This window comes from Chiloscyllium punctatum, chromosome 19 (assembly GCF_047496795.1).
Source record: "Chiloscyllium punctatum isolate Juve2018m chromosome 19, sChiPun1.3, whole genome shotgun sequence".
In the NCBI taxonomy this organism is placed as follows: Eukaryota; Metazoa; Chordata; class Chondrichthyes; order Orectolobiformes; family Hemiscylliidae; genus Chiloscyllium; species Chiloscyllium punctatum.
The window spans coordinates 87,787,248-87,813,409 of NC_092757.1; the positions used below are offsets into that span (position 1 = coordinate 87,787,248).

At 45.9% G+C, this 26,162-nt stretch overlaps 1 protein-coding gene across 2 annotated transcripts in view; it reads left to right on the forward strand.

Moving 5' to 3' along the window:
- Nucleotides 1-26,162, forward strand: part of dph1 (diphthamide biosynthesis 1) — a 600,464-nt gene that overhangs the window by 301,907 nt on the left and 272,395 nt on the right. For both annotated transcript variants that reach the window (XM_072589988.1, XM_072589987.1), the window contains exon 5: nt 20,492-20,646. In XM_072589988.1, the coding sequence (XP_072446089.1) occupies nt 20,492-20,646 (155 nt within the window). The remainder of the gene's footprint in view (nt 1-20,491; nt 20,647-26,162) is intronic.

Genomic DNA, 26,162 nt, shown 5'->3' on the forward strand with positions numbered 1-26,162 from the left:
CAAAGGACACATCGTGAGGGAGAAAGCTTATTTCCACCCTTTCAACTACTATCCAGGCCAACATTCATCCCTCAGTTACATGGGTCATCTTTCTCATTGCTGCCTGTGAGACTGTGCTTTATGTAAATTGTCTACTCTGTTTGCCCAGAGCGACTATACAGCAAATTAATATTATGCATGACCTTGGAGGACATGCAAGAGATGCTAAGAAACAATAGATTGTTTCTATTAGAAATTAGACTGGTTCCTGTGAGGAGAGGGTGTCCTTTGAAGTGGGACTGAGGAGGATAGGCTGAAGTTCTGTAGATATTTAAAGAATGAGAGATGACCTCAGAGAAACACCAGAGCACATGACAGGGAGGTGCTGAGCAGGTTTGCGCCCCCATCTTTGGTGTCAAGAACATAGGAACAGGAGGAGGCCATTCAACCCCTCAAGGCCTGTTCTGCCATTCAGTGAGACCATGATTTCAAGAATGAGGTGTTCTTGATACAGCTTCAACCCTTTAATACTTAGATGGGGAGAAATGTCGTAGTTCAGGCGTGAACTTGTGGAATTCTCTTGCCCAAAGGTATGTTCAGACGACATTGTGTTCAAGACTGAAATCCTGTTTGACCACAAACAGAACTGAGGGATTTAGAGATAGGGCAAGAGGGTGGAATTAAGGGACAAGATCACCCGCGATCTCATTGAATGGCAAAGCAGCCATCTCCTCCTCTTATCATTTACAGAGCACTCAATGATTGGAGAGCTGTAGGAAGTGCTTATATTTTAAAAATAACAAAGAACGGCAGTTGCTGAAGATCTGAAACAAACACAGAAGTTGCTGGAGACACTCAGCAGGTCTGGCAGCATCTGTGGGGAAAAAAGCAGAGTTAATATTTCGAATTCAGTAACTCCTGATCAGACTCTTCAGTTTTTCCTCTGTGTTGGCCTGTTCTCTATATTCTCCTTGTATACTTATGTCTTTCATCTCCCCCGCCACCTCTCAAACTTCCCTCCTGGCTCCCCCACTTCGGCTTCACCATAAATACCAGCTTTTATTAGCTCCTAACAGTTATGATGAAGAGTCACTGGAATCAAAATGTCAACTCTGCTGTCTCCACACAGATGCTGCCAGACCAGCTGAATTTCTCCAGCATTTCCTGCTTTTGCTTATATTTTATTCTTCTATGTGGGTGTTGGTGGCAAGGCCAGCATTTGTTGCTCATCCCTCATTCCCCATAAACTGATTGGCTAGCTGGCTTATTAGAAGGGGCAGTTGAGACAATATGGTGTTCCATGTAGGCCAGACTGGGTAAAGATAGCAGAAATTCTTGAAGATTCATTTAATTTACTGAAGTTCTTTCCACAGCTGCCACGGTGAGGTTTGAATCCATTTTGCAGGCCTGTGGATGACTAACCCTGTAACATAACCATATTGTTGGGAATGCCACAAGCAATGCTCTGCATATTGCTGTCAGTGGCTCAGTGATTAGCACTGCTGCCTCACAGCACCAGGGTACCAGGTTTGATTCCAGCCTTGGGTGGCTGTGTGGAATTTGCACATTCTCCCTGTGTCTGCGTGGGTTTCCTCCGGGTGCTCTGGTTTCCTCCCACAGACCAAAAGATGTGAAGATCAGGTGAATTGGCCATGCTAACTTCCCCATAGTGTTAGGTCAATTAGTCAGAGGGAAATGGGTCTGGGTGGGTTACTCTTCGGAGGGTCGGTGTGGACTGGTTGGGCCGAAGGGCCTGTTTCCACACTGTAGGGTATCTAATCTATAGGGGTCTGAGAATGTATTTGTCTATAAATGACCCGGTCCTGTTTTGGTTTTTGATGATGTTGGGATGTTTGGTGAGGGATGAATGTGGGCCAAAACAACAGCTTTGTCACCACATCCACCATAGCCTTCCACCTCTTTGCCACTTGTTCTGTTACAGGCTGTTCTGCTGTAACACACATGTCATTAATGCAAATTCACTGTAATGCAAGTGACAAATTGAGGAAGCTGATTCTAAAATTCGAACTTTTAAGACATGTGTTGGCTGTAATGCGATTACATCACCAACACTTTAATCGCTGTTTCTAAAGCACAATTTTTCTATCACATGGGGTTGCACAAGAACATAACCATCATGTTAGAGAAGAACTGACTGTACTTGCTTCAATTCAATTCAATTCAATTCCCGCCTCAGGCAACTGACTGTGTGGAGTTTGCACATTCTCCCCGTGTCTGCGTGGGTTTCCTCCAGGTGCTCCAGTTTCCTCCCACAGTCCAAAGATGTGCAGGTCAGGTGAATTGGCCATGCTAAATTGCCCGTAGTGTTAGGTAAGGGGTAGATGTAGGGGTATGGGTGGGTTGCGCTTCGGCGGGGCGGTGTAGACTTGTTGGGCCGAAGGGCCTGTTTCCACACTGTAAGTAATCGAATCCAAAAATGTGCATGTTACGTGAATTGGCCATGGGAAATTGCCCGTAGTGTTAGGTGAAGGGGTAAATGTAGGGGTATGGGTTTGGGTGGGTTGCGCTTCAGCAGGTCGGTGTGGACTTGTTGGGCCAAAGGGCCTGTTTCCTCACTGTAAATAATCTAATCTAATCTAATCTAATAAATTTCCACTTTAGAATTAGTGTCCTCAATTCGTCAATCGCGTTACAGCGAATTTGCGTTCACAGAATGTGTTAAAGCAGAATGACCTGTAATAGAACAAGTGGCAAAGAGATGGAAATTACCCCTTAGGTGCCTTTTAAATTTTTCCCCTCTCACCCTAAATCTATGCCCCCTAGTATTGGACTCCACCAAGCCAGCGAAAAGACCTTGGATATCCATGCCCCTCATGATTTTATAAACCTCTATGAGGTCACACCTCAGCCTCCAATGCTCCAGGGAAACAGCCCCAGCCTATTCAGCCTCATCCTATTGCTCAAACCCTCCAATCCTGGCAACATCCTTGTAAATCTTTTCTGAGCCCTTTCAAGTTTCACAACATCTTCTGTTTGGAAGAAGACCAGAATTGCACGCATTGTTCCAGAAGTGGCCTAACCAATGTCCTGTACAGCCTCAATATGATGTCCCAACTCTTTTACTCAATGACTAATAATCTTCAATATCAATCTGTAGCTTCAACATACTCAACAACTGAACATCCACAGTCCTCTGGAGTAGAGAATTTGAAAGGTTTGTCACTCTCTGAGCAAAGAAATTCCCACTTCAATCCTAAATGGCTGACCTAAATGGGGAACATCTTCTCTGCACCTACTGTCTCCAGTAACATTATCCTGACACTTGCAACAATTACTTGCCCAATAGCTTGTCTTCCCTTGTCTGTTATAACAACTTGCAGTCACAAAGCACTCTCAATATATCCATAAACTTTGTCAGACAAGATTTGGCACCGTGCCACATAAGAAGGTATAGGACAGGTGACCAAAGAGAGTGTTTTAAATCATGGGGAGGATTATGAAGGGAAGTGTAGAGCTTAGGGTCCAGGCCAGCAATAGATCAAGCAGAACGGGAGGATGTTGCAGAGATAGCAATAGTGATTCATTGCCGTTTAGCACAGAGGTCTTTGTTTTGTATTTTTGTTGCTTATACTTGGGCACTGAGTTTGTTTGCAGTGGAACTATATCAGTCGATATCAATTGCCATTTATCAGTCCAGTGCTCTATTTTAAGCACCACCATCACCACTGCAGCTGGTTGACAGCAGGACGGTCAGCTACAGTCCAGGGACACTGTTGTGGTGCGGTTACCTCTGGGGTTAGAAACCCACATTCATGTCCCACCTAGTTCAGAAGTGTGTCATAACATCTCTGAGCAGGTTTATTAGAAAATATCTAGTTCAGAGCACTCATTAAGAGAGGGACAGTGGAGGTGGTATGTAGGAAGCAGACAGAAGGAATGCTGTATTCTGTGAATGAACCCATTACCAGCTGCCATCTATTGAGAGCCCTTCAAGGGCAGGTACATCCTACTTCTAGACTTTGGCCAATGACTCTTTTATTCAGTCACAGGATGTAGGTGTCACTGGCTACGCTATGATTTTGTAGCCCTTCCCTACTTACCCTTGAGAAAGAAGAAAAACACATGCATTTATATAGAACCATTTACTATCTCTGATAGTCACATTCTGCTTTATTTTTAGTGTAAAACATATGAGGTGTAGTCACCATTGTAACGTGACAGCCAATTTGCACACAGCATGATCCCACAAAGAACAATGAAATAATCTCTTTCACTGATGTTGGTTCAGGGTCAAATGTTGACCAAGAGCACATGGGATAGGTGCCCTGTTGTCTTTAGAAAGAGCACTGTGTGACCTTTTAAGTCCACCTGAAAGGATGCATTTTACTTGAAACATGCCAGCTATGTCAGTGCAGCAATCCCTTCATGCTGCACTGTGAATGTCAGCTTAGATTGTGTGCTCACCTCTCTGGAGTGGGCTTGAACCCACTGCCTTCTGACTCAGTTATTGAGACATAATCATAAGCAACCACCTTGATGGTGCGGGGATTCAGAGGGCAAAGTGGGATGAGGTGAGGATCTGAGGCTTTTTCTTCGAGAAATCCTGTTTGTTCTGCTATAACGTGCGTTTTGTCAGTTTGAATTAGCTGTAATGTGATTGATGAATTGTGGACATTTGGATGACGCAAGCTTTGCACTGATTGGGTATAGCAACTTTCTATTAGTGATGTTCTATAGCGCAAGGTTGCAGAGAAACACAACTGTCGCGTTATAGCAGAACGACCTGTAGAGAGAATTTTAACTCAGAGTACATTCTTGATAAAATCAAATGGCAGATTCCCTTGGTTGTTTGTGATAAACAGAGTACAGACCCCATACTTCCAAAACCCAAAACATAGTATCTGCTGTTCGATGCGGTTCTGTGATTGGGCAGGACTTGTTGAACAATTCTCAGCACAATAATGGTGCATTACTAACCAATGTAAGATGGTAATTTGAACTCTATATGGAACAAGTATGTTTGCTAGAAATGATAGAAATCCTGTTGCAGAAAACTGCTCTCTGCAAACAAAAGCAATAAACCCGAGCCTTGTACCTTTATAGAATAACCCAGGAGTTTGGGATCCCGACAGTTCCCCATTACTTCCCCCATGCCAGTGCCTCAGCTGTTCAGAGTCAGAATGCCTTTTTCTTCTGTAGTATAAATGATTAGGGATTGTTTGAAACTTGGCATTCCTCCATTTGTCCAACGAGTGCAAGATGAGAAGCTTTGGCAACAAGTCTCTCTTTTCAGCAAAATTAAATCACAAATATTTTGTATAAACATAAACGTTGAGAGTATGGCAGAGGCTATCACTGCTGAAAGGGGAGTGAGTACATCAGTGTTAAAGATGGCAGAAGTCTAAACCCAGAAGTGGTTGGGCGTGATACTCCATCCCACACAACCATTGGCTGCCTAAAACATCCATCTTATGTGATGCCCTGCATTCCTTCAGCCAGTTAGAAGAGTGACAGAATCCTCCTGACCTGATTGTCAGTCAGCCACCCACTTCAGAAAGTGCCCAGAATTTTAATAAAAGGTACAACACCTTCTATTGCCTCCCACTCTACCCCCTTCGAATCGTATTCCCTTAAATTTGCTCAAAGTAGTCTGCTGTTAGTGAGTTTTGTGAAAGTTTGTAGCTCAGGTTGAGGTTCTGGATGTAGGTTTGCTCGCTGAGCTGGAAGGTTAGTTTCACACATTTCATCACCATACTAGGTAATATTAGTTAGCCTCAATATGGCCCGCTTTCCATTTATGAATTTTTTCCAAAACCCAAGGAAACCCAAACATAAATAGAAAGCGGGCTACACCACCAGTGCATCATCCAGACGCTCACTGATGATGTTACCTAATATGGTGATGAAACGTCTGAAAATGAACTTAGCGAGCAAACCTACATCCAGTCTGCTGTGTTAATGGTATGATGTTAAGAAACACAGGTGTAGGGCATTGTTAGTTTCAGTACTGCAAGCATCTACATAGGGCTCTGGTGACACGGTGGTAGTATCCCTACCTTTGAGCCAGCAGATCTGTGTGCACATCCCAGTTGTTACAGAGGTCTGTCACTACATTTGTAAGCAGGTTGATTCAGAAATGTCTAAAGCATTTATGAAGAGTTCTTGTCGTGAACGGGTAGTGTCCCCACCTCTGACCCAGGAGGCCCAGGTTCAATTTTCACTTGTTCTAGAGGTGTATAATAAGATGATTGAGCAGATTAATTAGGAATGAGTGCTTAGGAACTCTTGTGGCACAGTGATAATGTCCCTTCCTCTCAACCAGGAGGCCTAAGTACAAGTCCCGGCTGGAGTTCACCTTTGAACACGTACAAAGGGAAACTAAAAATGCTGTCACATCTCAAAGTCAGAAGTCGCACACACCAAGTTCTAATCCAACAGGTTTATTTAAAATCACAAGCTTTTGGCGTTGTGTGACTTCTGACCTTGTCCACCCCAGTCCAAGCCTGGCACCTCCACATCACATCTCAATTTGGTATTGATTTAAAAAAGCAAAACGAGCTTTTGTAGCACACTGGTAATGTCCCTAGCTCTGGGCCAGAAGGTGTGGTTTGAAGGCCCACTTATTTCAGAGGTGTCTGAACAGGTTGATTTAAAAAAAACACTCTAGAAGAGAGTTGACTGCCTTTCTAATTGGCTGTCATCTGATTTGATTTGGATTATTCGTACTCGAAAGGGTATAAAGAGAGACTGCTGGGACACTGGGGTTGATCGCTGGGAAGCAGACATGTATAATGCTGCGGTAAAAACAATGACTGCAGATGCTGGAAACTAGATTCTGGGATTAGTGGTGCTGGAAGAGCACAGCAGTTCAGGCAGCATCCGAGGAGCAGTAAGATCGATGTTTTGGACAAAAGCCCTTCATCAGGAATAAAGGCAGAGAGCCTGAAGTGTGGAGAGATAAGCTAGAGGAGGGTGGGGGTGGGGAGAAAGTAACATAGAGTACAATAGTTGAGTGGGGGAGGGGATGAAGGTGATAGGTCGGGGGCGGGGGGAGGGGATGAAGGAGATAGGTGGAAAAGAAGATCAGCACGTAGGACAAGTCATGGGGACAGTGATGAGCTGGAAGTTTGGAACTAGGGTGAGGTGGGGGAAGGGGAAATGAGGAAACTGTTGAAGTCCACATTGATGCCCTGGGGTTGAAGTGTTCTGAGGCGGAAGATGAGGCGTGCTTCCTCCAGGCGTCTGGTGGTGAGGGAGCGGCGGTGAAGGAGGCCCAGGACCTCCATGTCCTTGACAGAGTGGGAGGGGGAGTTGAAATGTTGGGCCACAGGGCAGTGTGGTTGATTGGTGCAGGTGTCTCTGAGATGTTCCCTAAAGTGCTCTGCTAGGAGGCGCCCAGTCTCCCCAATGTAGAGGAGACCGCATCGGGTGCAACAGATACAATAAATGATATTAGTGGATGTGCAGGTAAAACTTTGATGGATTTGGAAGGCTCCTTTAGGGCCTTGGATGGAGGTGAGGGAGGAGGTGTGGGTACAGGTTTTGCAGTTCCTGCGGTGGCAGGGGAAGGTGCCAGGATGGGAGGGTGGGTTGTAGGGGGGGCGTGGACCTGACCAGGTAGTCACAGAGGGAACGGTCTTTGCGGAAGCGGAAAGGGGTGGGGAGGGAAATATATCCCTGGTGGTGGGGTCTGTTTGGAGGTGGCAGAAATGTCGTTGGATGATTTGGTTTATGTGAAGGTTGGTAGGGTGGAAGGTGAGCACCAGGGCCGTTCTGTCGTTGTTACGGTTGGAGGGGTGGGGTCTGAGGGCGGAGGTGCGGCTTGTTACAGTTGGAGGGGTGGGGTCCTTGTTACGGTTGGAGGGGTGGGATGTATAATGCTGCATTGTGTGAATAAACCTTGTATCAAGAAAAGTATTAGTGTCTAGCTTTGTACTTCACCACTGTCTTGGGATCGATATAACATACTAGAGATTCCATTTGAAGTTGTGGAAGCTTTAGGCCAGTCCCAGAGGATTGGCAACCTTACAGTGGATGGTAAAATTCTAAATGGTGTGTGTTTTCATCAAAAAGAAGAGTGACTGAATATTAAATACTTCTAACTGGGATGAGTTTAAAAAAAAACAAATCTCCTCCATGGTTAATCCCATTGAAAAGACGTTACATTCCTCAGATACTGTGTGCATCACCAGTTCATTATTTGCCTATGACTTTGAAGCTTGGCAGTGAAATTACTGATGCAGTTTGATGTTGCTGGTAATTTCTGCAAAGTCCTGCGAAATGACAAAGCTTGTTTGATAACTGAGATATTTCTGCCCTTTTCATGTGAGACATTGTTCTTGCAGTTGACGGCTGAGAGGTGAAAGTGGAAGGAGTATTAGATACAAAGAAATTGCCAATCCATAGACACAACTCGCCTCCTTTAATTATTCATCAAATTCCAGTCACAGAGCACTTCTTTCTCAGAGATAATTTTTTTTTATTTGCTGACTGGCTTTGACCTGGAGGCTGAAGACGATTTATTGTTGCTTTGCGGGGATGTCTTATGCATGTTTTAGTTTGTCTTTTTTTTTCATTTTCTCACTGCTTGCTACAAGAGGGCTGCATCTGTGCGGGCTGGATAGTCCAGGTTGTGTAGAAGGAGGTTATCAAACACTTCATGCTTGTTCCAGCTCCCTTTAAGATCCATTCAATTGGTTGCATCCCTACACACCCACTCTTTCCTCATAAATTTTTTATTTTAGTTTTGACTTTTTACCCAATTCCCTGTTGAAAAGTGCTGCTGAATCTGTTTTCTGTTTCAGTTCAGGCAGAGCACTGATTCCAGATCATAGCAAAATCTCTGTGCTTGTTTTAAAGATAGGGTCTTCCTGATTCCCCTGGGGGTTTTTTGCCAGTTATCTTTCAGCGTCGGTGGCCATGCATTGATCTGTCTCGACTCTTAGCTCTGGAACTGTCTTCACTGTCATGATCTGCAAGTGCCCCCCACCTCTCCCACCCCCTCCAAAAGGTTTGGATTCCTCAGCCCCCCCAGCTTCTGTAAAGAGATCAATTGGGCATCAAGGGAATCAGGGGATATGGAGATCAGATTGGAAAGTGGAGCTGAAATAGATGATTGCCTTTGATGTTATTGGATAGCAGAGCAGGCATAGAGATGCCCAGTGACTTGTTCCTGTTTCATGTTTCATCCTCTTCATTCCATACCGGGGTGATGTGGAGATGCCGGACTGGGGTGGACAAAGTCAGAAGTCACACGACACCAGGTTATAATCCAACAGGTTTATTTGAAATCACAAGCTTTCAGAGCACTGCTGCTTCATCAGAAGTGACTTCACCTGAGAAAGGAGCAGTGCTCCGAAAGCTTGTGATTTCAAATAAATCTGTTGAACTGTATCCAGTGACTTCTGACTTGGTTGATACCTCTTTGACCAAGCACACAGTCCCAGGTTTAGTATCTTTATTTGTCTCAAAGGAGTGTTGAGATCTATCCTTAGATATGAGTTGAATGGAGTAAGTCTCGAATCACTGTTGATGAGCCCTGTACCATTAGGCATTGCTGTTTCTGCTTTAATATTGCTCCAGCAAGTGTAGGCAACATTTTTCAGGCATTTGTTGGATTCTTCAGATACCATATTGAGGTGGGCAGGTTGCATTAGTAATGTGGCAACATAGTGAGAGCAAAGTGTGAAAATACAGTCACTGGAAATGTATTTTTAATAGGGAACAAATGTTTTGTATCAAATTTTTGAATATCTGTGGGTTCTGGGATGATTTTCAAGTATTCATTTGCAACAGCAATTTTCAAATAAAGGTCTTCAGTATTTGCAAAACAGAGTGAGGCATAAAGTGCAGGTTCAAATGTCGGGAGGCATTTGGAGTTCCTGCAGAACTTTCTCTAAACATTACAGAGCCACCCTCTCAACCTCATTCTTGGCAAACAGCGAATGCTGCGTGTAGAGTGTACACACACACACACACACACACACACACACACACACACACACACACACACACACACACACACACACACACGGCTATGGTTCCTGACAAACACTTGGCTTTCATTTTTATGCCAATGATTTAAACATTTCAGCACTGTTCTTTTCCCTCCCCTTCATGCATCCTACGCCCACAACCCCTCCCTGAATGCCCATTGGTTACAGTTTAGAAAGGATCAGAAGAAGAGGTCATTCAGCCCCTCAAGTCTAATCTATACCAGAACTTGGTCAGTCTGCCTGTGTTCTGTATCCATTTATACAGTCATACAGCATGGAAACAGATCCTTCATCCAACCAGTCCATACTGACTATAATCCCTAACTAAACTAGTCCCACCTGCCTGTGCAAAGCCCATATCCCTCTAAGGGTTTACTAATGAAATGTAATAACTGTAAGAAATGTAGAAATAAATCTAGAAATAAGCCTCAATCTCAAGAGCAGCTGCATGATCCACACTACTCTCAGTCCACCATTTTAGAATTTATGCTCATACCACAAAAACCTATCAATCTCCCCTCTTAATTCTAAATTGCGTAGGTATCGCCTGCTTTTCGTGGAAAAGATGACTCGCCTTTCACCAGCTTTTGCAGAAAGAAATGTTTTCTTTTCTGCCTTTTCCCCTGAATGGCCTGGTGCTGCTTTGATGTTGGTTCGTCACCATGTACCCCATTAGTCACCAACACTATCAATTCTGTTCAAGATCCTTAAAACCCTTCATTAGATCACTCTTTAACCTTCTGTAGTTCCTGAACACGCAAGTGCAGTTTATGACAGTGCTTCCCATAACTTAACCCTTAGAGTTTTTGTAACATTCTGCTGAGTTACCCCCAGACACCTCTTCAGTGGCTGGGGGTGCCTTGATGATGAGTGCTGCTGGCTCATTAGACAGATTGGTAGAGAATGGGGCATTGACCATTAAAGGTCGAACCTGATCCAACCCTCGTGTCAGGGAAGGGGCACTGTGGCTGGCTGTCAGAGAAGCCTGATGCTGGCTTCTCTCATAGTTAAAACAGATCATTCTGTTTTAACACAACAGTTGCGTTCCTCTACAACCTCAAGCTACACAAAATTGTGCTATGGGAAGCCACTGTAGAAAATCGCGCTGTAGAAGATTGCTATACAAAATCGTGCTGTGGGAAACCACTGTCGAAGATTGCTATCGGAAATCGCTATACCTGTTCAGTCAGTAGAAAGTTCGCGTTAATCCCAACAGCATCTACAATTCATCAGTCGAGTTACAGCCAATTTGTATTGATGAAACACGCGTTATATCAGAACGCACTGTATTGGCGTTTCCACCACTCCCGCTGTGCTCTCCCACTGTGAAATTGGTGATTAGGAATCAGTTGTGGCTGTGCTGGAGACTTTGCGGTTTCACCTATCACCAGGTAAATTAGCTAAGCCATTGGCAGATGTTGCATTTTATTGGAAATTTTCTTCCTTCCCCCAAGATTCTCAACCTAGAAGGATTACTGTGAAAGTGAGGCTCAAATTAACATAGAGATGGCATGAGCAGGAGCTGCACAGTCTGATTGTAAATCGTAGTACTGCTTCAATTCCAGTCTCTTGGCTATCCCCCCATATTCATAACAGCCTAGAGTTTTAAATCTAGACTTCCCTGCCTGAACCCACAGGCATGTGAATAAGGGGACCCCTCATTTTAAAACAGCGAAGTCTAGTTCTGGAGGGAACATCCTTTCCACATCCACCCTGCCACCAGCCCTCAGGACCTTATCTGTTTCAGTCAAGTTGCCTCTTACTCTTCTGAACTCCAGTGGAGACAAGTTCAACCCATCCAACCTCTCCTCCCTCCATTCCAGGTATTAGTCCACTTGTTTGAGTGGTTGCAACACACTTGCATTCTTTCTTCAGTAAGCAAACTTATACTGTGTGCAGTAATCCTGATAATGATCCCACCAATGCCCTGTACAACACAAGCATAGTCTCCCTGCTTTAGTATTTACCTCCCCTTGTGATAAATAAAGGTAATCCATTAGTTCCTTCCTCTCTCTATTTCAATCCCATTGCTTTTACCTTGGTCAATTGTCTGAATATCTCCTCATGTGCTGGGATGTTGAATCTGTCTGGTTACACTGTCACAAAGCACATTAAGGGCATCTCACTCCATTATTCTTCTTTCTTATTCTTCTCATGCTTAGGTCTGTTTCCATCGCTAGATCTTCCTGGAGAGGATCATCAGCCTGTTATGCATAAGCCTGAGGGGCATCATTCCACATTGAGCATGACTGGCCAGGAGATTCTCTCATGCTGACCACTAGCTGTGGGTGGAGATGATGGCATAGTGGCAATCCCACTGAACGGGTAATTCAGGTGGTACTGTGAGGGCATGGCTTCAAATCCTGTCACAATAGCTGATGAAATTTAAAATAAATCTTAAAACTTAATATAAAATCTGAAATTGAAAGCTAAGCTTATTGTTTCTGACAACCGTCATCAGTTGATATGAAGACGCAACTGTTTCACTAATCCCATTATAGGGTCATAGTCATACAGTATGGGAAATGAGAGCCTTCGGACCAACCAGTCTATGCCAACCATAATCCCAAACCAAACTAGTCCCGCCTACCTGTTTTTGGCCCATATCCCTCCAAACATTTATTATTTATGTACTTATCCAAATGTCCTTGAAAAAGAGACCTGTTGTTCACGTTATCCATAGCCATCATTATTTTATAGACCTCTATAAGGTCACCTCTCAACCTCCTACACTCTTGTATAAAGAGTCCCAGCCTATCAAGCCTCTCTTTATAACTTGAACCCTCCATACCCAGCAACATCCTGGTAAATCTCTTTTAAACCCCCTCTAGCTTAATAATATCCTCCCCATAACAGGGAGACCTGAACTATGCACTGTCCTCCATAACAGGCCTCATCAACGTCCTGTATAATCTCAATATAATGTCCCAACTCTTATTCTCAAAGGCCTGAGTAATGAAGGGAAGACCTTACCTGGTCTGTCCTACATGTGACTCCAGACCCACAGCAATATGGTTGATTCTTGTCTGTCCTCTGGGCAATTAGGCATGAGCAATAAATGCTGGTCATTCCAGCAATGTTTACATCCCATGAAAGAATAAAGAAATGTTAGGCTTATCAGAAGGGTAGACATGTTGTGACACACATTTCATTATATTAATGGCAGCTCCAGTTTCCTCCCACAATCCAAAGCTGTGCAGGTTAGGTGAATTGTTCATGCTAAAATTGCCCATAGTGCTCAGTGATGTGTAGGTTAGGTCATTACTTAGCAGTAAATGTGGGGGAATGGGTCTGGGTGGGTGACTCTTTGGAGAATCAGTGTGTAGGGCTGAATGGCCTGTTTCCACACTAAGGATTCTGTGTTCTATGATAAATGCAAACTACAGGCTGCTTTAATTTCTTGATGTTACCCCTGGTGGACAAGCACTTTACAAGGGCTCGTGTACTGCCCTGTTAGTTTGATCAGTGGCATTTTAAGTTTTACACATCTGGTTAACTAAAAGCAGCAAAATACATGTCACCGCAGCAGTAATGATGTCACCGCATGAGCGATCGTGCTGTTTTACGTCAGCACCACCAAGTGTCTTGTTTCCATGCCAACACCCCATCTTTTGAGGAAAGATGGAGCATCAGGTTTTTGCACAATGCGCAGTTGCCTCACACAAAGGTGACGCACTGGAGCTGACATTTATAGTTACAGTTGCAGCTTTAAAAATTGAGTGTGTTTTGTTTATCTTATCAAATGGTACAAGAGAGGGTTAAGGGAGGTATTTATCAGAGACTTTCCGATTCAGAGGCAGTGAAATCTTGTTTCCGCTTGTTGGCAAATTGACACCAAGTTACGACACAGTCTGAAAATTCTCACTGAAAGAATTAAAGCGGAAGTTAGAAGATTTTTTTTTCACTGGTAGAATTATGAGAGCATGAAATTTCAAATTCCCACCTTGTTTCCAAATGCCTCCCTGGCCTTGCCCCTCCCTATTCCCTTCCAGATCTCTATTTCCCCCTACCGCCCCCCACACCCCAATGCCGGTCTCTTGCAATCTCCTTCAATTATTGTGGATTCCCAATTTTAATCTCTCCACCACTAACTGGAATTCCCTCCCTAAGCCTTCCAGCGTTCTGTCCTCATTTAAAACCCTAACCCAAAACCTAACATTTTGACCATCTGACCTTTTATCTCCATCTGACTTTAATTTTATTCTTTCATGGGATATGGGCATTGCGAGCAAGACCAACATTTGTTGCCCATCCCTAATTGCCCCTCAGGCAAAGCAGTTTTATCAGGAGATGGGTTACGCGTTGCTGTGGATCTGAAGTCACATGTAGATCAGGCCAGGAAAGGACAAATTTCCTTCCCTGATGGGTGAAAGGGCTTTCGTGAACCAACTGGGTTTTTTATGATAATCATTGACACAACTACCATCACTGAGGCTAGCCTTTTGTTATGAAGTGAATTTAAGTTCTATCACAGTCACACATTAAGATTTGAAGCCACGATCTCACAGCAATAAAAACAGATGGTAGAAAGGAAAACAGAGTTGTTGTTTCGAGTCCTGTGACCCTTCACCAGAACTGAATGTCAGAACTATTCCAACGAAGGCTTACTGGACTCAAAACTCTGTTTCTCTCTCCACAGATGCTGCCAAAACTGCTGAGTTTCTCCAGCAATTTCTGTGTTTGTTTCAGATCTCCAGCATCCACAATTACAGAGTCGTAGAGTCATACTGTACGGAAATAGACCCTTCAGTGCAACCAGTCCACTCTGACCGTGTTCCCAAACTAAACCAGTCCCACCTGCCTGTATTTAGCCCATATCCCTCCAAACCTTTCCTATTCATGTACTTAGTCGAGAGTGTGGTGCTGGAAAAGCACAGCCAGTCAGGCAGCATCCAAGGAGCAGGAGAATTGATGTTTCAAGCATAAACCCTTCATCAGGAATGGCTCATTCCTAATGACGGGCTTATGCCTTAAACGTTGATTCTCCTGCTCCTCAGATGCTGCCTGACCTGCTGTGCTTTTCCAGCACCACACTCTCGACTCTGATCTCTAGCATCTGCAGTCCTCACTTTCTCCTATTCATGTACTTTTCCAAATGTCATTTAAATGTTGTAACAGTACCTGCATCCATACTTCCTTTGGCAGTTCATTCCACACAATAACTACTCTCTGTAAAAAAAAAAGTTGCCTTTCATGTCCTTTTTTATAATAAAATTCTCCTCTCAGTTTTAAAATATGGCTTGTTATTTTGAACTCCCACTCTAGAGAAAGGACCTTTTGGTATTCACCTTATCCATGACCATCATGATTGTAAAAACCTCTATAAGGTCACCCCTCAGCTTCCCCCACTCCAGGGAAAACAGTGCCAGGCTATTTTTATAACTCAAATCCTCCATTCCTGGCAACATCTTGGTAAATCTTTTTTGAACCCTTTCCACTTTAACGATATCCTTCCTGTAGCAGGGTGACCAGAACTGCTGCCTTGTCTTATTTCCTCAAAGCAATATTCCTGAGCCTGTGGATTACTAGTCCAGTGACATTACCATTAAGCCACACCATTGCTCCCCTTGGTATAGCATTTTCTTTAGTAATGCCCCTATGAAACGCCTGGAGACAAATGATTATGTTTAAGGTGTTTTTGAGGTGTAAGTTATTGTTGCCATGGGGATTATTTGCCACAAGTGCCGATTGAGGCAGAAAGCAAACAACCGATCAAATGGACAAGTGTTTACAAAGGAAGAGTGCAGGAAGGTCCCTGGGAATGCAATTTCAAGTAGGTAACTTCGGTTGAGGAGCTGGCACTGATTGTAATTTTCAAGATTCCTTGGGGGACACAGGACCTTTGAGAGGAATATTTTCTCATAGACAGTCGCAATTTTCTTGTCCAGCAGTCTTTGTCTCTCGCAGGATTTCTGTTTTAATTCCTGTCATAAATCAGCAGAAACATAAGGGGCAGAAAGTGGGATGGGACGGGGGGGAGGGGGGGGGATGAGGAGCTGGCTGCGGGGGAGGGGAGGGACCCCTGTGGCCTGTTAGCTGCTTTTTGTGGTGTCCTTCAGTTCAGCTCAGACAGTTTCCAAGAGTGTTTCTTTAGCTGGCGCCGGCAGGCTGGCAGAGGTGACCAGCTGCCTTGCAATGCTACTGACCTCGTCCAGCCTGCATTCCTGAACTTCATCTCGTTTACACTGGAACACACAGTTTGAAGCTCTTCCTTTTTCTTTCTAACTTAAAATATAAATACGTTGGGGATCTGGGGATGTTCGACTAACTTAGAGTGACCGCTGCTGTATTAGCTTCAGAGTGAGTGCAGGCTGAGGTGGTCAGTGGGGTGGATTATGAATCCTTGTCTCTCTCTCTTGAGCTTTCTCAGCAGCCAAGGTGAAGATGTGTTCAGACAGGGTTTCTGCATATCCTGTTGGAGTTGGGTCCCACAGTGCAAGTGAGTGTCTCAAATCTGACACTCCCTCCCATTGTTGTTCTCCTCCCCGCTCCCGCCGCCTCCCCCAGACTAAACCCTCGAAGCATGAGCAGTTGTCAGGAGCCAGCAGTGCATTTATATAGTGCCTTGCACTACCCTCCTGACAAGCAAACAGTGCATTACAATCAGTTAATTAACTTTGAAACTATAGTCACTGTGCAGTGGCAAGAAGGGCAGCAGCTAATTGATGTGCACCACCATCTCAGTAGCAGTACCAGGGTTTTTCTAAGTGGTGTTGGTTGAGAGATAAATAGCCGCAAGACACTGCGAATACTCTTCTTTGAACTCATGGAGCTGTGTGATCTATGACCTGCAGCTGAGATGAGGTTTAATGTTTCATGTGAAAGTGGCACCTCTGGCAGTGCAGCACCCTCTCTGTACTGCACGTGGACTTGTCAGCCTGGTTGATGTGCTTCGGTTCCTGGAGTAGGATTTGAATCCAAAGCCATACTAATAGCCACTGAGGACACATGATCCTCTGATAATCTTCTCCTCCCCTCCCCCAGTCCGTGGCTACATGGTGTGGGACATGGAGGATACCACAAAACTGAAATGAAGTGGACCAGTCATACCTGTGTAATGTTTTGTATGTACTGTATACTGTGGCTTCAAGAGCTGCAAGTAACTCCCTCCAAAGCCTCTGTGTCATCCACAAGTCAGGAGTGTGATTGATTACTCTCCACATGTCATGATGTTCTCAGCTCCAATGTCTCCAACATGTGAACAGCTTGACATCCAAATCAAAAGCAGTCCCATGCCTGATCAGCACCCCATCGACCAGTTAAATAACCATTCCTTCCTCCATCAGCGCAGAGTGGCAGCACTGTGTACCATCAACAAGATACTGTGCACGACCTCACCAAGGACCCTTCCACAGCACCTGGCAAGCTCATAACCTCTGCCACCTAGAAGGACAAAGGCAGCAAATATGTGGAAACCTGTGAGTTCCCCTCCAAGTCCACATCATTGGGACTTGGAAATTTACCATCATGCCTTCACTGTTGCCAGGTCAAAATCTTGGAATGCCCTTCCTGACAGCCCTGTGAGGGTCTCTATACCACATGGAGTGCAGTGGTTCAGGAAAGCAGCTCACCACCATCTTCTGCAGGGCAATTAGAGATGGGCAGTAAATGCTAATGCAGCCACTGATGCCCACATCCCATGAAAGAACTTTGTTTTAAAAATGCCACTTGGTATACCTCCAACACAAGCTCACAATCCAAATACTCTGGAGCTTCACTGCTGCCAGCGTTAGAATGCATCATCCTTCCATATGAGGTACTTCCAACTCCAAACATTTCTTCAGGCTCATCTCTTTCAACTCTGTACTCGACTTGGGCTCGGCATTGATTTGTATCCTGGCACTATCATGTTGGTTTACTAATGTAGCACTGAGGAGTTAATGGGACCCATGACGTTTTCCAGCATTGATTAGCTGAACCATTAAGTCCCTACATGCAGTTAGAGTTACTTTTCAGCAATGTGTGTACTGTATTAGACCTTGGAGCAAGTCTCACTCACCAGATCGCTCTCCTGCGATGAATGATGTAGCTAAAACCCAGCCCTCTGCAAGATTCATTACCTCGATGAGCTGTTGGGTGACCTTAGTTGAATGTCCAAAGTTTTATTGAGCTGCAATGCTGTGAGCCTGGTTCTGTTCCTGCATCTTGTCCCCTCGCAGTCCCTGGGAGCTATCCTTCCATTGACCAGATCACAGCCAGGGTCGGGGTCCTGGGCCAACTTTTTGGGCCATCAGTTAGGGTCACTGTGGGGAAATATAATCTCGCTTTAGCACAGTACCTTGAGAGCCTTGGCAGCAAGTCGCACAGTGTTCCTAGACATCAGATGACAATGGAATTAAGCTCAGTCTCTCTTTTAAAAGTTACCTGAGCCTTTGGTCACTCATCCTAATAGCCTCTTGTCAAACTACTGATTAGAATATTCCCTTACAATGCTCATGTGAAATGCATTAGGATGGTTAATACATTGAAGGTGTTACATAAAGGCAAGTCTTTGTTGTTTACTCTCTCTCTCCCTCCCTCTGAAGATGTCGACTTTGTTTCCAACTTTTCTTTTCACATGTGCACACCAACATTCCCGCTCATTCTTTAGTTTGTTTCAGGAGTGTGTGATACCCTTTACTTTGTTGGCACAGAAGTTTAACTTGCTCTTGGCTGGTGGCTGAGGACTTTTAGCAGCCCCACAACATACCCAATGTTCTTCACTCTGTATTTGCAGTCATGTTTTCAGCAATTGCCCTCCTCAATCTCTCTGCCTCTTTCTCTCCTCTTTACAAAGGATTCTTTTTTGACCATGTCTTTGTTCACCTGTCCTAACATGTCTTCCTGTGTCTCAGAACAAAATCTATTTTCCAAGGATATGTGTGTGTGTGTGTGTGTGTGTGTGTGTGTGTGAGAGAGAGAGAGTGTGTGTGTGTGTGTTTAATTCTTCATGAATTATGCTACTCGTTCTGTGTGCCTTCAACCAATGGATGCACTTGGCTGAAGTTGTCATTTTTTAAGGTGAATCGAAAACGATTTGTTGGAGTATTTTTTTTGTTCACACTCCATTAGTGTGAAACTTATTGAATTGCAAAGGTCAAATCGACCTAATGTTTATTTAGCCAGAGGATTGAATAATGCTGACTCCTGAGCTGCACTCAGTTTCTGCTCCTGTGACATCTTTGGGCTTCTCCTTAGTTTACAGAATGTTATTAAAGCCCACTCCATCACCAAATTTACACCCCCTCCTCTCATGTAGACGCTAGGGTTCAAGAAAAGCAGGTCAGAGGCTGGGGACCATGCAGCAAATAATTCACTTCCCAACTCCCTGGGGCCTGTTCATAAGGCACAAGTCAGGAGTGTGATGGAATACTCTCCACTTGCCTGGATGGGTGCAGCTCCAACAACATTCAAGAAGCTTGACACCATCCAGGGCAAAAACAGTCTGATTGGCTAGCCCCCTAGTCCACCATCTTTGACGTTGACTCTCTCCACCCACCGGTGCTTAGTAGCAGCAGTCTGTACCATCTACAAGATGCACTGCATCAACTCAACCAGCCTCCTTCGGCAGCACCTTTCAAACCCATAACCACTTCCACCTGGAAGGATAAGGGCAGCAGATATATTGGAACACCACCACCTTCAAGTTCCCTTCCAAGCTACTCACCATCCTGATTTGGAAATGTATCACTTATCCTTCAGTGTTACCGGGTAAAATTCCCAGAATTCCTTCCAGGATATTGTGGGTGTACATACATCAAATGGTCCACAGTGGTCCAAAAAAGGCAGCTCAACACCACCATGTTCAGAACATTCAGGGATGAGCAGGGAATGCTGCTCCAGCAATACTGTGGGATCTTGCTTGGATGGTGTAATATAACACAATGGCAATAGCGTGAGAGGGAGACCGGGTTTGCTGGGAGGTCCTGTGCAGTGTGGGGCAGTAAGTATGGACTGGCAACATAAGGGGGAGAGGAAACCAGTAAACCAAAGGAGAGGGAATGTAGGAGCTGGAGGAGGCCATTCAGCCCCACTGGCCAATTCCTCCATTCATTTGTTCATTTATGTTTAACACCGAGCAACAATCCAGCCATCTCTGGTCTGAAAGTTCCATCTGAGCTAGCTTGAACCTCCTTCTGGGGAGATCTTTAGGGGGTTTCCACTCCCCTCTGTGCACCGTGATTTCAGGCTCCTGTTCCCTCCTCTGAACTCTCCCCAACAGCAGATCTGGTTTCTGTCTCCCACCTCCACCCAACAATGATTAAAGGAATTGACAGCAGTTCAGGCTGGCCATCCTTGTGCCGATCGGAATTGCGACATTCCCTCACTGAGAAGGTGAGGGATGCGTGCTTGTTTGAGTCACTTTGAGCAAGGAGGAAAGGGGGGGCAGCGCTGGTTCCTACCTCAGCTTCCCTGTCACACTGCCTCTGGCAGCAAAGCCTTTGAAGGTAGGCCGGACCTTAAAACAAAGAGCAACAAACCTTGAGTGATGGCCTCTGTGATGGTGCATGTGGCCATCGATTTTTCTTCCAACCTTTCCCACTGGGCTCATCTGTCTTTGTTCTTCTTGCTTTCAGTACCGATTGACTCCACAGCAGGAATAAAGATGCTCTACGTGTTTGTCGATATCAAAATTGACAGTGCGCATTTTGTTGACACAGTTCGATTCAACTTTCCCAAGGGCTCGGCCCTAGCTCTGGTCAGCACCATCCAGTTTGTGGCTGCGCTGCAGGTAAGGAGACAGTGTTGTCACACCACTGTACATGAATTGTTATACCACACCCTGGCTCCCTTAATTTCATCATTTCCAAATGTAATTCCATGACTATGCCACCCTAACCTCATCACAAAACCATCCTAACATCATTGCTGTCCCACTTTAACATCTCAATTGTAACTACATCTTCATTACTGCACAGTAACTCCTGGGTATTAAACAATATCCCTGGCATTGCCTGGTCACTGACCCCCAAGTAAACCAACATTATGCGACTGTGCCCAACCATCGTCTCAACTCCATACCCAGAACACAGATGAGAGCGTGGGAATTAACTGTTAAAGCAGGAGGTCAGCCCCCTACACACACACATTCCCCACCCCCCGCACCAGTGACATTTACACAGCAGCTTTGGCACTAGGCAAAGCTTCCCCCCAGAGCCTGAGCAACAGTCCAGCACTGTCACCTCCAGCCTCAGCTAGAACAAAAAGTCCCTCCAGCTCTAAAATAAATTCAAGTGTCAACATCAATGAGCAAAAGAATTTGTTCTATTTATTGGCTAGGAATCTGACAGCACCTTGTACATCCCACAGGGGAATACAGCTGGAGATGAGTTGATTGAAAGTGTTGAATCCTGGGGTTTCCTCACAGGATTCCAGGTCTCATCTGTTAAGCAAGTTTTGAGTGTCTAAATACTCGATCAGATCTTTGGATAATTGACAGACAGAGTAAATGATTTTCCAGAGCAGTTCTGATGGCTCCCCAACTCCAGCTTGCTGTGCTGCTGTTATATTCAGCCTCTGAAGGTCTCCTGTACTCTGAGCTATCCATTTCATGTGAACACCCTGATTACTACCCACAGTTAGTATCTTCATTGTGTTTTTGGGTTGCTCAGTCAATGACTCTCAAAGACTGCTAACCACAAAGCACTCATGTTTAGCAGAGATCTGAACAAGAGTCACATCAGACTCGAAACATTAACTCTGTTTCTATGCAGATTCTGCCAGACCTGCTGAGTTTCTCCAGCACTTTGTTTGTATTGGATTCATTCATAGAATCCTACAGTGTAGAAAGAGGACATTTGGCCCAACAAGTCCACACCGACCCTCTGAAGAGTATCCCACCCAGACCCATTTCCCATTCCTTTTACTTTACATTTCCCCTGACTAATGCACCTAATCTACACATCCCTGGACAATATGGGCGATTTAGCATGGCCAATTCACCTAACCTGCACACCTTTGGACTGTGGGAGAAAACCCACGCAGACACGGGGAGAATGTGCAAACTCCACACAGACAGTTGCCCAAGGCTGGAATTGAACCTGGGACCCTGGTGCTGTGAGGCGGCAGTGCTAATCACTGAGCCAGTGTGCCGCACTTTTGCTTGATTTTAGTTTGGCAAAGATCGTAATGGTTATAGAACCAGGAAGGGTGGATAGAGTTAGGATTAAATGGTTGAATTGTTTACATATACCCAAATTAGGGGAGGTGCTGGCCTAATGGTATTATCACTGAACTGTTAATCCAAAGACCTGAGTTCGAATCCTGTCATGGCAGATGGTGGAATTTACATTCAATAAAAATCTGGAAATATGAGTCTGATGATGACTATAAATCCATTGTCGATTGTTGGGAAAATTGCATCTGGTTGATGAATGTCCTTTTGGGAAGTAAAGGGCTGTCCTTCCCTGCCATGTAAATGCAGGCCTCGCCAGCAAGTAAATGAAGAAGAAAACCCTTGCCTCTGTTACATTCCCTCCTGCCACACTCCATTGCCAGTGGTTCTGCTTTCCGATGTCTCGGGGGCCCACACTTTGGAATTCCCACCCAAACACCTTGCAACTTTCCACCACCTCCATCTCCTCTGCTTCCTTTAGGGCTCAATTACAATCCAACTCTTTAATTAGGATTTTGGTGCTTTACCCCTTCCCCTCCCTGTCTTTACTTGCTAGTAACATGTCTGTTAAGACTCACTTGAAGGGCTTTGGGTGTTTTGCAATGATGAAGGAGCGGTTTAAAGGCAGGATATTCCTCTCACTGAATTCGACACAGTACGTTTTGGAAGTCTCCTGATACTGGGCCAGCTGTTTCCAGTCAATGGGCAGAATCTGCCCAGTCCCTGAGCAGTGGTGAGAAAGTTGGGAAAACCAGTTGATGTGGCCAGCAAGGAGCTCCGTCACATTGATAACAAAATGGCCCATTCTCCAGCCGAGGGTTGAGCAGTGAGATGGGATTCTCACCAGTGAGCAGTGAGAGGGCCATTATCATGAGTCAACATCGTTATTATGTCACTGGCCTTACTGATGTGGAGCTTCCCATTCTCCCACCCTCCGGGTAGAAGCCAGACAGCAATAATTCCCACCATGAGGGGCACAGCGGCTATCTGGTACCTCCAGCCTACTGCATAGAACATAGAACATTACAGCGCAGTACAGGCCCTTCGGCCCTCAATGTTGCTGCAGCCTGTGAAACCAATCTGAAGCCCATCGAACCTACACTATTCCATTATCATCCATATGTTTATCCACTGCATACTCCTCTGGCCCTCCATCCATCACCAACATTCCAGGACAGGTTCCACGCTGTCCTGAAGGCATCTCACCACCAGCTTCTCAGGAGCAATTAGGGGTGGGCCTGGCACTCTCAATTAGACAATACATTGCAACCAATCAGCATATCCTATAGTGTTCTCACTCAGTTTATCTAGCTTTTCCTTAACTACTGCTTAGTTAATAATCCATAACCATTCCTTGTGATAGCAAGTTCTGCATTTTCATGATTCTCTAGCTAAATGAGTTTCTCCTGAATTCTTCCTTTGATTTATTAGACTGCCTTATACTGAAGGCCTGTAGTTTTGATCCACCCCCATGACTGGAACTACCTTCTCTACATCAGCCCTGTCAACTCTCACTGTATTGTATTAAGATCGCTATCGGGTTCCCTCGTGGTCTTTTTCAGTCATGGAGAATGGAACTCTGCCGTGTTCAGCTTCTTTGACAGTTGTCGCTTTTTTTTCTCTCTCTTGTTTCTCCTACTTATTCCCACTCACTTTTCAGCAGTGTTTCCATCAGGCAAAACTGGGCAACCAATAAAGTGTTCACACTCTGGAATGCATTGCAGGCCAGTTGATAAATCCAGGCTTAAATCTGCTTTCAGAATTGTTAGCAGCGGAGGCACCTGCCTTTGATGAGAAAGCAGTGGCAGTGTGGCAGTGCTATGTGCAATAAAGGTGATCAATTCTCATTCCCCTCGCTCCTGAACTCCTGTGTAAACTTGCAGTGGCAGTCTGACAAGACGACGTCGGCTATGTTATTTGATGCAGCTTTTTTACCTGAATCCAACACTTCACAGAATGACATCCTGATAGATTGCCTTGACTGCTTTCAGCTGACCTTATTGAAAGGAAAGTGGGAGAGATGAATGAATATTTCTCGAAGCTCTTCTGGTGATTTGGGGCATTTATCAGCTTTCTGACTCCAAACTTGATGAAGTCCATTATCGCTGCACATCATTTGACAGGTGATAATTTGGACGTTATTCCCTGATGAAAGGTAGCGCCCAGATTATCAGACAGAATGATTGCTGTGAGCAGAGAGGTTTAGAGAGAGGTTGGTGGGTGCAGGTTCATTTCTGTTCCTATCACCCCCACAATCCATTCTCCTCTGAATGTGGTGGTCTCAGTGTTAGCGGGCAGGTGTAAGGAAGAGGAAGCAACTCTCCGTTTCTCTGAGCACAGTGGGCATGGAGCCCTTTGCAGAAAGGAGTGGGAGACTGCTTAACAGAAATAGTTACCAAGATAGTGTGGATGCTGGAAACCTGAAAAAGATAAACCTCAGATCATCGTGCAGCACCTGCACAAAGAGGAATGAGGTAAACATTTCATCAGAACGAAAGAGCAAATCTGATTGTGTCCTCAATCACAGCCAGATGTAAACAACCTGGTGGGTATGCCCCTCATGCTGCCGCACAGGCACAGCCACACACCCAGCACAGACACCCCAACACACCCAGCACAGACACCCCAACACACCCAGCACAGACACCCCCACATCTCCACACCCAGCACAGACACCCCAACACACCCAGCACAGACACCCCCACATCTCCACACCCAGCACAGACACCCCCACATCTCCACATCCAGCACAGGCACACCCACACCCCAACACACCCAGCACAGACACCCCCACATCTCCACACCCAGCACAGGCACACCCACACCCAGCACAGACACCCCAACACACCCAGCACAGACACCCCAACACACCCAGCACAGACACCCCAACACACCCAGCACAGACACCCCCACATCTCCACATCCAGCACAGACACCCCCACACCCAGCACAGACACCCCCACATCTCCACACCCAGCACAGACACCCCAACACACCCATACCCAGCACAGACACCCCCACATCTCCACATCCAGCACAGACAACCCAACACACCCAGCACAGACACCCCAACACACCCAGCACAGACACCCCAACACACCCAGCACAGACACCCCAACACACCCAGCACAGACACCCCAACACACCCAGCACAGACACCCCCACATCTCCACATCCAGCACAGACACCCCCACACCCAGCACAGACACCCCAACACACCCACACCCAGCACAGACACCCCAACACACCCAGCACAGATATCCCCACACCCAGCACAGACACCCCAACACACCCACACCCAGCACAGACACCCCCACATCTCCACATCCAGCACAGACACCCCCACACCCAGCACAGACACCCCCACATCTCCACACCCAGCACAGACACCCCCACATCTCCACACCCAGCACAGACACCCCCACATCTCCACATCCAGCACAGACACCCCCACACCCAGCACAGACACCCCCACATCTCCACATCCAGCACAGACACCCCCACACCCAGCACAGACACCCCCACATCTCCACATCCAGCACAGGCACACCCACACCCCAACACACCCAGCACAGACACCCCAACACACCCAGCACAGACACCCCAACACACCCAGCACAGACACCCCAACACACCCAGCACAGACACCCCAACACACCCAGCACAGATATCCCCACACCCAGCACAGACACCCCCACACACCCAGCACAGACACCCCCACACACCCACACCCAGCACAGACACCCCAACACGCCCACACCCAGCACAGACACCCCAACACGCCCACACCCAGCACAGACACCCCAACACCCAGCACAGACACCCCAACACCCAGCACAGACACCCCAACACCCAGCAAAGACACCCCAACACCCAGCAAAGACACCCCAACACCCCCACACCCAGCACAGACACCCCCACACCCAGCACAGACAACCCCACACCAAGCACAGACACCCCCACATCTCCACACCCAGCACAGACACACCAATACCCCCACACCCAGCACAGACACTCCAACACCCCCACACCCAGCACAGACACCCCCACATCTCCACACCCAGCACACACCCCCACATCTCCACACCCAGCACAGACACCCCCACATCTCCACACCCAGCACAGACACCCCC